We start from the raw sequence: 13,338 nt of genomic DNA on the forward strand, positions 1-13,338 counted from the left end.
TGTTTATGCATGTTTATGTGTATTAAATGTACTTAAAGACATGCTTTTGTTAAAAAAGGGGTATTTTTGTAATTTTGACCCGTTGAGGGTATAACTATAATTTTATAGGCTATGTGCTTGAGACCGCATTATTATGCGGATATATTTGTAATATTCAGCACGAGTCGATCCTTTCGAGCAATTTAGTGGAAAAGTCACAACATGGATAAATACCCTGCTTAGGGTGAGCCAAGGGGTATTTTAGTAATTTTACACATATCGGGATTTATTGATAAATGAGAGTATTTGATGGGAAATAAATTGTATTTGATGAATTGGTTGATTAATTTGGAGACTGGGAGTATAATTTGAGGTTTAGTTGGAAATTAAGCTAAATGACCAAAATGCCCTTGTGGGTTAATTAATGGGAGTTTTTAAGGAAGGGGTAAAGTGGTCTTTTTGACCCATTGTGTGGTGAAATTGGCTAAGTCTAGAAGGCACCAGCAGGTGATTCATGGGTAAAACACTCTCTCTCTCCCTTCTCTAATTTCTCCCAAGGGGCCTTGTACCCAAAAACATTGAGCAATCAATTTTTGAAGATTTCTGAAGTTTCAAGAGGAAAATTGGGACTGATTGGAGGATTAGGAGCTACTCAACCTTGCACACACTTGAGTTTTCGAAATTCAGAAGAGGTAAAAAATTCACTGGCTTTGTTTTTAATTTTATTTGATCTGTTTTTGGTTGTTTTGTGGTTAAGCTAAACCATGGAGGGTTTGGTGCCTCTAGGGGATTTATGTGTTGTTGTTGATAGTGGAAATGTCCTAGCAACTGTTCTACAGCTTGGAATTAAGCTCGAAACTCTGAAGTAGGCTTGGATTTTTGGATTTTTGGGGTAAGTTTTCAAGGTTTTAGCTCATTGGTAATTTTGGAATTTTGTGTGTTTTAATTGTTTTAAGTGTATTTTGATGCTATATTGAGGTTATAGGATTAGTCTATAGTCATTTGGTTGTGAAAGTTTGGCTGGAAATTGGCTTAGAGTTGGATTGGTTGTTTGAAAATGCATGAAAAAAAACCTAATTTCTCGGTTGTCGCAGTAGCGTCGCGACTCCTTGGATGAGTGCCACGACGCATATGAGTTTCTTCGAGGGTGGGTTTGCCCTCAGACCATCGTGGCATCGCGGATCTAAATGGGAATTTTTTTTAGGAAATTCTCTCTAATAGTTGGAGTGTCGCGACCCTTTGGAGGGAGTGCCACAGATAGAGTAATTCTTATAGTATTTTAGAGGGTTATTTTATGGAATTTTTGAGCTTATTTAGTTATGTTTGTGCAGTATGACGCTTTCGTTGCCTTTGTTTGTTAATATTTCAGGATTTGTGGAAGAATTGATGAAAAGACTGTGTTTGGCCCCAAAAAGAAGTAAACTGGAGAAAATCGGCATTAGAGGTGCGACGCTTCAATGAAATAGAGACTTGATGGTTCTGGGCAAAAAAGGGCTGCAATGCAACCTTTTGGAGCCACGACGCTATTACCTGAGGAATTTGAGCCGCGAGGAATGTTGAGTTAGAGACGAGGCGAACTTTGGTTCTTGGACACTAGTCGCAATGCTTCATTAGAGGGTCACGGTGCCTGAGCAATTAAAGTGTAGATTAGGGCATTTTAAGCAGGGGCAAAAGTGGAATTTCATGATCAAAGCACAAACTACTATTTAAGCAATATTATGATGATTTCTGGAGGAGGAACCCTAAGGAGAGACTCAAGGAACACTCTATGGAGGCGAAAGATTGGAGATCAACTATTTCTAACATTCTTTTTCTTCTTTTTCTTTTACTTTCTCGTGTAGTGATGTTTATATTTAGTTTTATGGATTTAATTATGTCTAGCATGAACTAATTTTATTATTTAGGGTGTTAATGGATTCTCTTGAAACCTTATGATTATCTAATGAAGATTGTATGAATTTCTTATCAATATTGTGAATTATTTGTCTTGTGTTTAATGCTTGTGATTAATTGGCCACTAATTACATGATTTATATGATTTTAACCTGAGATCTGATAAGCGAAGGATAAATATGCTATAGTCAAATAATCAAGATTTATATCGGACGAGAGTACCTGTATGATTTGTGTAGCACATGTTTAATGCATGCAATATGTTAGTTGTAACACCCCAAGTTGCCAATAAGGTTTAGGACCTTGATTAGCGTGCCTGGAGGGCAATAAGTGAATTAACATGACAATATATGAATTCAAATGAGTATGTGATTAGAATGCATGTTTAGGTGGTATAAATATGCATGTGGACCCCGTTTGCATGATAGGGGTAAATTGGTAATTTTAGCCCGCTGAGGGCATAAATGTGATAATTGTATTATGTGATTGTACCACGTGAGTGTGGTGATATTAATGTGATACACGTGCCGAAACGGTCCTAGAGAGCTAGTTAACTTAAAAGTCACAACGGGATTTTATACCTGGCTCGGGAGGAGCCTAGGGGGTACTTTGGGAATCTTGAAAATTTGAGAATTAGAGGTTAATGGTTATTGGTGGTTGAGTAACCTGAGTAACCATTAGTAACTGCTGAGAGTAACAAGTTCAGATGGAAAAATGGTAGAATTGTAATATAGGTGAAAGGACAAGAGTGCCCTTGAGGTTTAGTTAGGAAGGAATTCTTATGGAAGGGTAAAGTGGTCATTAGGCAAGGGTTAGATAAGGTTCAACTGAGGGAAAAAGGATTCACGTTCTACACCTTATCATTTTGGTTTATACTGAATTTGAAGAAAAGGCTAGAAAGGAAGGGAAGCAAGAAGGAGGGCTGGAACTTGAAACCTAGGAGGGAACTCAAAGGAGTTTGAGGCAACCAAAACCAGATTTAAGCTAGGATTGTTCAAAGGTAAGAATTTTGCTCTGTTTTTGTTAAACTTAAGTCTAAATTTTCAGAGATTGAGTGTGGGAATTTAAAAGAGATATGGTTGGTTTTACTTGGAAATTCAGTTAGGTTAATCAAGAGGAAAGAAGTTGGAGGCTGGAATTGAGAAGAGTTCAAGCCAGATTCTTGATTGAGGTAAGAGTTCTAACATGTTTAAATTTCGTATCTGACGTGGTTTAAGGCTTTAGAGGCATGATTTATAGTTTTCAAGCTCTGGTTTAAGTCTTGGAAGCCATGGTTTAAGTTTCAGGAACTTGAAACTCAAGAATTGATTTTGGGTGTGATTGTGTAATTGAGTTTGTTTTTTATGTTTATAGGTTGTTAAAGGGTTCAATTGGGGTTTTAAATTGATTTTGGGGCTTAGGTACTTGTTTGGGTTGAATTGGAGTTGTTTTGGCTCGAGAAAAATGCAGGAGAAAACCCAGAAATCTGGGTTCGCGTAGGGGGCGCCGCGGCCCTGTTCTTTGGTGCCGCAGCTCAGGCATGCATCAGGATTAGGGGGAAGCCTCTGGGCGCCGCGTCCCTTGATGGGAGTGTCGCGGCCCTAGGCCATTTTTGACAGCCAAATATTGTATTTTTAGGGCTTTTGCCCGGGGACTCGAGGGATGGCCCAATGCATTGTTTTAGGGAATTAGAGGTCCCGAGAGTACGGGATTGGTTCCGGGAAGTGGATTTGGGATTGGTTAGTATTAAAAGTGTTTTATATGTGTTGTGACTAGGATTTTGGAGAGGCTCGTGATAGAGGACCGTGCTTGTGACCTTGGTGCATCAAAAAGCTCGGGATACAGGTAAGAAAACTGTAGCACCCGTAGAGCAGGGCTTGGGCCTATAGTATTGTTGCAAGGCGCGGGCCTAAGATGTATCATTGCTAAGATGTAGCTTTAAATGAAATATTATATGTTTGATTGTTGTTTGAGAATGCTAAATGTGGTTATAGCAGAATAAACGGAAAAGGAGCCGGGAACGGTGAAGGGCCAAGAATGGCAGTGGGGCCGGAAATACCACTTACACATGGAGTGCTTGTGGTAGGGTGAGATCCCAATGGATACATGGGATATCCTTATGGTGTAGACCGAGATCCCAGGTTTTGGTAACGCTTCTGGGACGGCATGGCCGTGTATGTGTGTTTAAATCTTATGGACTGTTTGAGTAGATATGAGTTATCTGCTATAATGATTGCATGATATGCATATGTTATGTGCTGTATGAGTTTTCTTGCTGGGCTTCGGCTCACGGGTGCTTTGTGTTGCAGGTAAGGGCAAAGAGAAAGTCAACCAGCCATGAGTACGGAGAGCGTGGGGGCGGCGCGTACATGTTTGGCCTGCCCGACTGCTTTGGTTGGGGGCATTTTGAGAAATGGCTGTATTAAACTATGTTTTTGATAATTAGTCATCTGTAAACCTATTTTGAATTGTAAATATTTTACAAACCTCGTTTTGGGATCCCGAATGTTAAACTCTTGAATTTTAATGAAATTGAGTACTTTTAAAGATTACAGCCTTGACTTCCTGTTTAATCACACTTTTGTTCTAAAAACCTCGCTTAGCAAGTTAATTGCACTTTATAAACTCACTTAGTAACGGCTCTAAGGTAGTAGGGCGTTACATCAGTTTACCACAAAGATGTAGGAGATTGCTTATTGTAGAGCATTATAAGTCCTAGTAAGAATATAATTTACAATCGCAATCTGTTATCACAATGGAGATTGCTTATTGAATTAATATTTAGTATTGAATTCTTTATTGTTCTATTTTATTGTTTTAGTTTTATAAATTTGGAATTTATTATTCATCAGTCAATTAGAAATAAAGATTAAATTTTGCTAATTAGTAACAGTCCTCATGGGAATGATACTCTACTTACTATTTTGTTACGGTTACGTATACTTGTGTAGTACATAATTTTCACAACAAGTTTTTGGCGCCGTTGTCGGGGACTGTATTATTAATATCAATATAGTTTATTTTTATTCTAAATTGGTTTTTATTTTAGTACTTGGTTTGTGGATGTATTTTGTTTTTAGGAATCATTGGTATATGCAACGAAGTAGACAAAATGAATTAATACCAGTAGATCTTGAAATTGAAAGAACTTGCAGACAAAATCGAAAGATAAAGAGAAGGCTAGATTTTGCCATGGCTGAGAATCAAGGAAATGTAGCAAACAATGTATCTAATATTAATAATATTCCAAATATTGTAGAGGTCCCAGTGGAACGAGGACCAAGGACGCTTAGAGACTATGTACATCCTACTGTCACGGGAGTGCATTCATGCATCAGACACCCCACTATTATTGTGAATAATTTTGAGATCAAGCCAGCAATACTACAAATGGTGTAGTCTACTGTTCAATTTGGGGGGTTGCCTACTGAAGATCCTAATTTGGACATAGCCAATTTCCTTGAGCTATGTGCAACATTTAAGATGAATGGGGTAAGTGATGATGCAATCAGATTGAGATCATTGCCATTTTCTCTACGAGACTGAGCAAAGAGTTGGCTAATTTTGCTGCAAGATAATTCAATCACAACATGGGAGGAGTTATCCCAGAAGTTCTTAGCAAAGTTTTTCCCTCCAGCAAAAGTTGCAAAATTGAGAGGGGAAATTAATAATTTCTACCAGACAGAAGGGGAATCGTTATATGATGCATGGGAGAGATTTAAAGAGTTGTTAAGGAATTTCCCACATCATGGTACAGAGAAGTGGATGCTAGTCCATAACTTTTATAATGGGTTGAACGGTACTACTCGTACCATAATAGATGTTGCAGCAGGAGGTGCGTTCATGAGAAAAAGTGCTAATGAAGCTTATGAATTGCTAGAGGAGATGGCAATGAATAACTACCAGTGGCCAACTGAAAGGGGACAGCCAAAGAAGGTGGTTGGTATGATTGAATTGGATGTTATTTCCATGTTTACGACACAAGTGGCAGCTTTAACAAATCAATTACAACAGACCAATCTTCCATCCCAAGCCATGCAAGTACTGAATTTATGCGAGGCAGGTGGTAGTGGCCATCCACTAAAGCAATGCTCTATCCTAGATATGAATAACATGCCCATGGAAGAAGTGCAAGCTATAGGAAATTACCAAAGACAAAACAATAACCCTTTTTCCATGTCATACAATTAAGGTTGGAAGAACCACCCAAATTTTTCTTGGAAAAATAATCAACCCACTCCACAATCTTATCAACAACCTCCATCAGGCTTTTATCAACCACAAAATAGACCACCACAACAGCCAATGCCCATGAAACAACCTGAAACACAACTTGATGCACTGAACCAATCCATGACAGAGACAAGGGCATCTATAAGGAGTTTGGAAACTCAAATAGGGCAGTTGGCTACATTGATGACAAATAGAGCACAAAGAAATTTTCCTAGCACTACTGAGGTGAATCCTAAAGAACAATGCCAAGTCATCACCTTGAGAAGTGGAACACAGTACGAGGACCCAAAGAGAAATCAGTGAGAGGAGATGAGTCAGGAGAAAAAGGAACAAGGCATAGTAGAGAATAATTATAGTGAAGAGAAGGTTACTAAAGGCTTAGCAGAGAAAGAAGTGGTACCACCAGTGAGCATTGAGCATCATATAAAGATTCTGTATCCACAGAGACTTCATAAGCAGAATTTAGATAAACATTTTGCAAAGTTTTTAGAGGTGTTCAAAAAGCTACATATTATCTCGCTGAAGCACTAGAATAGATGCCTAAATATGTAAAGTTTATGAAGGAGATTCTGTCTAACAAGAGGAAGATGGGAGAATATGAAACTGCAGCATTGACTGAAGAGTGTAGTGCTATTTTGCAAAGAATGCTCCAACAAAAGATAAGAGATCCTGGTAGTTTTACTATACCATGCACCATTGGGGAGTTTGAATGCAAGCATGTGTTGTGTGATTTGAGGGCAAGTATAAATTTGATGCCATTGTCAGTATTTCGCAGACTTGGATTGGGAGAAGCGAGGCCCACGACAATGACATTACAGCTGGTAGATAGATCAGTCAAGCACCCAAGAGGTATTATAGAAGATGTGTTGGTAAAGGTGGATATGTTTATTTTTCTGGCAGATTTTATTGTTCTTGATATGGAGGAGGATGAGAATGTCTCAATTATTATGGGGAAACAATTTGTAGCAACTAGGCAAGCTTTAATAGATGTGAAAAAAGGAGAATTACATTTGAGAGTACAAGGTGATAAAGTAGTATTCAATGTATTCAAGGCCATGATTTATCCCAAGGCTAGTCACAGTTGCTAGTCGATCGATGTGATAGATGGAGCAGTGGCAAGTCAGAAGCAAGTAGAAGATCCACTTGAGTTGAGTCTTATAGTCGATAATGTAGATGAAGAGGATTGTGAGGAGGCAGTGATTTATTTGAATTGGATACAATCATATGGACTGTTGAGAGAGAACAGGTTTGAAGAACATGGTCAAGGGCCTTAGAGACCACTACTGTCCATTGAGAACCCTCCTATTCTATAATTGAATGCTTTTTCAGAGAATTTATGCTATGTATATCTTGGAGAAAAGGAAACCCTTCCAGTTATAGTATCTACATCTCTTACTGAGGTAGAGGTGGAGAAGTTATTAAGGGTATTAAGAGTTCATAAGACTGCTATTGGATGGACTCTAGCTGACATAAAGGGAATAAGCCCATCGACTATGATGCATAGAATTTTGATGGAAGATGATGCTAAACCGACAATTAATGCTTAGAGAAGATTAAATCCAACAATGAAGGAAGTGGTAAAGAAAGAAGTTCTTAAGTGGTTATATGCTGGAGTAATTTACCAAATATCAGATAGTGCATGGGTGAGTCCAGTGCAAGTAGTTCCAAAGAAGGGAGGAATGACAGTTGTTAAGAATGAGAATAATGAATTGATTACGACTCGTACTGTGACAGGTTGGAGGATATGCTTAGATTACCGTAAATTGAATAAGGCCACTAGAAAAGATCATTTTCCTTTGTTTTTTATTGATCAAATGTTGGATAGGTTGGCGGGCTATAGTTATTATTGTTTCTTGGATGGGTATTTAGGATACCACCAAATTTCCATTGCACCTGAGGATCAAGAGAAGACCATGTTTACATGCCCGTATTGTACTTTTGTGTTTAGAAGAATGTCATTTGGACTTTGTAATGCACGTACAACATTCCAAAGGTGTATGATGGCTATTTTTTCTGACATGGTTGAAAAGGGTATTGAGATCTTTATGGATGATTTTTTTTTTTTTTTTTTTTTTATGGTTCTTCTTTTGATAACTGTTTGGCCAATTTGAAGCTAGTTCTGAAAAGATGTGATGAATCACACTTAGTCTTGAATTAGGAGAAGTGCCACTTTATGGTAAATGAAGGAATTGTTTTAGGACATAAGATCTCAAGTAAGGGAATTAAGGTAGATCGGGCAAAGATATCAACAATAGAGAATTTACCACCTCCGGTCTTAGTTAAAGGAGTGAGAAGTTTTCTTGGTCATGCGGAGTTTTATAGGAGATTCATTAAAGATTTCTCCAAGTTTTAAAAACCCCTATCTACATTGTTAATGAATGGAGTACCTTTTGAATTTGATGAGAAGTGTCGTCATGATTTCAAGGCACTTAAAGAGAAAGTGACTTCAACGCCGATGGTCGTTGCACCTAATTGGGAATTTCCATTTGAGTTAATGTGTGATCCAAGTGACTATGTAGTAGGAGCAGTGTTGGGGCAACGAATTGACAAGGTGTTTAGAACGATTTATTATGCGAGTTGTACTTTGAATGATGCTCAGGTTAATTATGCAACTACAGAAAATGAGCTCCTGGCCATTGTGTTCGCTTATGATAAGTTTAGGCCATATCTCATTGGGAATAAGGTAATAGTGTACACTGATCAGGTTTGGGTAACAATGTGAATAAATAAGGTATACATTTAATACAGATTATTCTCATTTACATTGGGATATGATTTGATAACAATATAGAATATACTCCTGCTATCTCGGATAATAAATGGTAGATATGCAATACAGCTTGAGCATTAATGAGCGTATAAGGAGCCTCCAAATCTCTTGGCATCCTTCAGTATGTGTTCTATCCAGGTTTCCATGAGCTGAATATCTCACCCTAGCTCGTGTTCAAAGACTATATGAACCTTAGCTCGTATTAAGCTTAGAGCGCCAAAATTTGGATCTGGCCATTATAGGTCTCGAACTCAATAGTTATCGTGAGAGACAGTTTGATAATAACCTATACATCGTGTATGAACTGGATTAAGTCTCGAGCTGCTCACATCATTGGTAACCAAATATCCTACTTGGCTATTTTTCCACATATTCATCAGCCAGTTGTACCCGAGCTGAGTAATTGAACTCGTGCTAATTTTAGGGTACAACATTTTCCCCCAAAGCTCCTGCTTGTGCTTGATGTTTTCACTTTATGACATGCACAGTAGGGCCTTTTAGGCTTCTGCCATGTAAAATTGTGCCTGCCCACTACTCGAGTATTGGACACGTGGCTGCCTATAATGGCGTCTATTCGGGTTTCGAGGACTTTGACAACTTTCCTGCAACTTTTTGTCATCGTATGGTTCATTTAATCTTGGCCTTTGAATCTCGAGCTAACCCAATTAGATGGCTTGAATTAATTCTCGTAGTTTACGCATAAATAAGGTAATCAGCTGTGAACCCTCACCACCTTTGCATTCAAAAAGTTTCCTTTTCAAATAAAAAATTTCCCTTTTTCTTCTCCAACTTCTCTCAAAAACCCTTCATCGCTGTTCGGATTCTCAGAAGCTTTCAAGGATTTCTTGTGGATGTTTCGACACTTTCTTTGAACCGATCATATCAACTGTAAGTATTCCTCACCTGGTTTGAATTTTTCCATTCTTTGCTTTCCAGTGAGTTTTTTTTTTTACAGTGAAAAACATTATTTGCTCAATGTCGTTTAGGTTACGTCTATTTGTAAATAGGAAAAAGGGATCGGTTTAGGCTAAATGAACGATACCAGGCTTATTTAGAAATAAGGATTTCATAAAACTAGGCAAATTTTATGGGTTTTTCAAAGAAAACTCTACTAGTAAATCGATTTGAATAGCTTTTTGGGGTGTATAAGCCAAAGGGCTTTTAGGTTTGGTCCTAGGTAGCTTAAAGGTTACGATTCCTTAAGCAGTTTTGCATTAGACCACTTTCAAAAGAAAAGTAGTGGGTCTGACGAGTCTGACACGTGAATCCCGAAGTATCAAGGAATTTTAGGAAATCAAAGTGCATGGCCTAGGACCATGCATGGAACCACGCATTGAGGCTAGGACACAGCTTAGCTCGTATAAATTTTCAAATCCCAAAAGTAAACCACTTAAACCCTCAGACTTCCATACCTCCACAACCATAGCTAGTAATCATCTTAGGTCACCACTAATAGGCCACTTTGTCATCAGGCGATCTAAATTATGGCCCCCGCAAAGAAAAACATTGTGAACTCCTCTGCTCAGAGCAAAGAAAAGGGCAAGCAGGTCGCCTCTGACTCTCCCATCCCTCATTTCAGCCCTGTGGTGAAGAGGGAAATCATGGTCGACCCCAATGCATTCTTCGAGGCTGACCACATATTATCCCGAATCACAACTCAAGGGAAAGTTAACAAGATCCTTCTGAGTCATGGGATTGAGATAGGAGCTGAAGACCTCCATGCCCAACCTGCGCTGGAAGGAGAGCGGAGCTGCGCCCCTTTCCAAGATGACTACGGAGCTTGGAGTGATGAGCACCTGAAGGCAGGTACCTTCCTCCCCTTGGACCAGTATTTTGCAGACTTCTTGAACTACGTCAAATTGGTTCCATTCCAGCTCCCACCAAACTCATACAGACTTTTGGCAGGGTTAAAGTATTTGTTTCTGAGGCACTAGTGGGAGGTCCCCACTCCGGCAGACATCATGTAGTTCTTTTGCCCCAAAGCCAGTCCCTGCCAGAAGGGGTGAGGTGACAGTTTTCACTACGTCACTCATTTTCCCAACTCAAAATCCGCCATCAACCTCCCAAACCACCCAAATGACTATAAAGACTTGTTATTTATGTCAAACAGGTTCAAGAATTGCGAACACCGATACTTCAACAGTCCTCGTAAGTCTTCTATCTTTATGAATTCAGCACGTGAACTTTTTATCACTTTCACACATTTTTTTATTCTAACTGAGTTCTTTCCTTATGCAGCTATATTTGCGAGGACAGGGCGATCTGAGACCCTTGGGGTCAATATGAGACCTTATCTAGTTTTCCTTCGAGGGAGAAAGTCTATCGTCAGGTTGTGAATGATGCCACCATGGTGACCTGAAACCTTATCAGCAAGGTCCAAACGCTGGCTCTCAGGACCCAAGTTCCTCATACTATCATCCCCAAGCTCCCCCTCCTCAAGAAGCCTTGCCAGCCGATGAAGACATCCAAGAGGAGGAATATGTGGAACCGTTGGTGCGAAAAAGGCGAGCTCTTGGGGATAATCAGGGGCTTGACCCAGAACAAGCTACGTCTGGGGTAGCAGCCGACCCTCGGCCAAGGTAACCCATACCCATACAGAGAGTAAGATTGGGCTGCTGCCAGTTATAGACTAATTCGATTCAACCCTAACCAGCTCGTTAGTCGCCATCCTACCGATCCAGATCTAAACATAACCCTCCTCCAGTGTGTGGAAAATTTGGTGGTACACTATGACCACAGCTACCCCAAAGGTACCATCGTGGTTGACAACACTCTCAATTTTAGGCCCACTATTTTTGAAGAGTATGGGACAAACCATAGGACATGTCCTTCCCTGTGTCAGGGTGCATATGCCCCTGATTTTAGGAAGTATGAAGATGTGTCCATCCCCGAGGAAGGACCTGAACCCCCTAGGACCCAGGAGGTCATAATTTTAGATTCTCCCCCACCTCCATTAATCCAAGAGTTAGAGGTTGTGACTAGCCCGGTCAATAACACTGAGCTAATCATAGTAGGGTTCTTGCTATTTTTAATGTGTTTATTATACTTTGAATAATTACTTCTTGAATCTGAATCCTCTGTTCGCTCTTTTTCAGGTGAAGAGATGGAGCTGCCATAAGCCGCGGGTTTGAGGGGTGCTTTTAAGGCTGGTGTAACGCCCTGCTAATTAGGGTCCATTACCAGGTGTGCTTTAAAGCCAATGCTGGACTTGCTAGCAAGTCATTTGGACTAAACATGCGATTAAGCCACTAAGGTTTGGATATTAAAACTTTTGATCATCTCATAAACATTACCATAAAGTTAAAAACAAGTTCTTTACATGGGATCCTAAAAACATCAGTTTAAAAACTAATTACAATACTCATATTACATAATAAGCCGACCTAGGAGGCAAAAGTTGGGTTTAACCCTAGTTCCTTTGAGCATCTCGGTCGTGGTGGTCGAGCAGACTGCATATGTACATACCATTGCTAATGCCCTCCGACTCATGGCTGGTTGAGCTTCTCCTTACCTTTACCTGCACCACAAAGCACTTGTGAACCAGAAGACTCAGCAAGAAAACATAATCAACAGTTCACTGAATAAAACAACCATCAAACAGTAATAACTGAAACCAGTACATTCATCAAAACCAATTGGAGACCATAGAGTCACACAAGTGCATGTTGTACTTTCTTTCAAATTGTTGGCATCCGAGCCAGTCAAGTGCATGTCACACTCCCAGGGAGGCCTAGCCATGGTGGCTTGCACTCCACGTGCATTATGCCAATCTTAGCTTATAAACTAAGTTCCTTAAGCCCTTGACTTATAAGTCAAGCCACCACGTGCCTCCAACTTATAAGTTGAAGCCTTGGGATTCTCAACTAATAAGGCGAGTCTCCTAGAGCCCATCATATTCTCAACTAATAAGTTGATCCCCACTTAACACCCTAATAATACCCTAGTTTATAAACTAAGCTTCACAGTCATAACAGACAGTCACATGTTTCATATAGCATACTTATCAACAATCACAATGCATTATAATACATTCACATAGCAGTCATAAGCATAATCATAATTATGCACGTTACAATGTACCTAATCTGATATTCACAAGCATAATTATAATCATGTTCATCACCTTGACCAAGCCCTAATCACGCATTCACATAACAGGTGTAGTTTTCTTACCTTTGGTCCGTATTTGAGTTACTAACGATGGCCCTTTGAGTATGATCCCCGATTCAAGCCTTTAGTGAAAACCTAGTCACAACCGTAATGAGGAAGTTCCATCAACAGCAGGTAGATAAAAGCTTCCAGACCAATTCTTAGCCTTTGGGACATCGAATTCCACTTAGCAGGGAAGTAGAATCGATCCCGAGCCCAAATGGTTAGGTTCCCAATCTAAAAATCCCATTTAAGCCAAAATTCCCCTTAAGGTCCGCGACCCCTCACACCCGAGCCGCAGCCCGCCTCTAAATCCAGAGGCTCGGCCTCCCTGG

At 39.7% G+C, this 13,338-nt stretch overlaps 1 protein-coding gene and 1 non-coding gene across 2 annotated transcripts; one reads left to right on the top strand and one right to left on the bottom strand.

Moving 5' to 3' along the window:
- Nucleotides 1-5,499: 5,499 nt before the first annotated feature.
- On the bottom strand, nt 5,500-5,606 carry LOC133807758 (small nucleolar RNA R71). The gene has a single exon (XR_009879654.1). It is a non-coding gene; the product is annotated as a small nucleolar RNA R71 (small nucleolar RNA).
- Nucleotides 5,607-6,620: 1,014 nt separating this feature from the next.
- Nucleotides 6,621-7,631, top strand: LOC133806894 (uncharacterized). Its single transcript, XM_062244991.1, has 2 exons — nt 6,621-7,107; nt 7,414-7,631. The coding sequence occupies exons 1-2, from the start codon at nt 6,621-6,623 to the stop codon at nt 7,629-7,631; spliced, it is 705 nt and encodes a 234-aa protein (XP_062100975.1).
- The last annotated feature ends 5,707 nt before the right edge of the window (nt 7,632-13,338 follow it).

This window comes from Humulus lupulus, chromosome X, assembly GCF_963169125.1.
Source record: "Humulus lupulus chromosome X, drHumLupu1.1, whole genome shotgun sequence".
In the NCBI taxonomy this organism is placed as follows: domain Eukaryota; kingdom Viridiplantae; phylum Streptophyta; class Magnoliopsida; order Rosales; family Cannabaceae; genus Humulus; species Humulus lupulus.

What these genes read in the sequence shown, in the direction of transcription:
- LOC133806894 (XM_062244991.1), top strand. Translation starts at nt 6,621, where the DNA reads ATGCCTAAATATGTAAAGTTTATGAAGGAGATTCTGTCTAACAAGAGG. An exon ending in ATTACATTTGAGAGTACAAG is followed by an intron (nt 7,108 to 7,413) that starts GTGATAAAGTAG and finishes ATGCTTTTTCAG; the next exon opens with AGAATTTATGCTATGTATAT.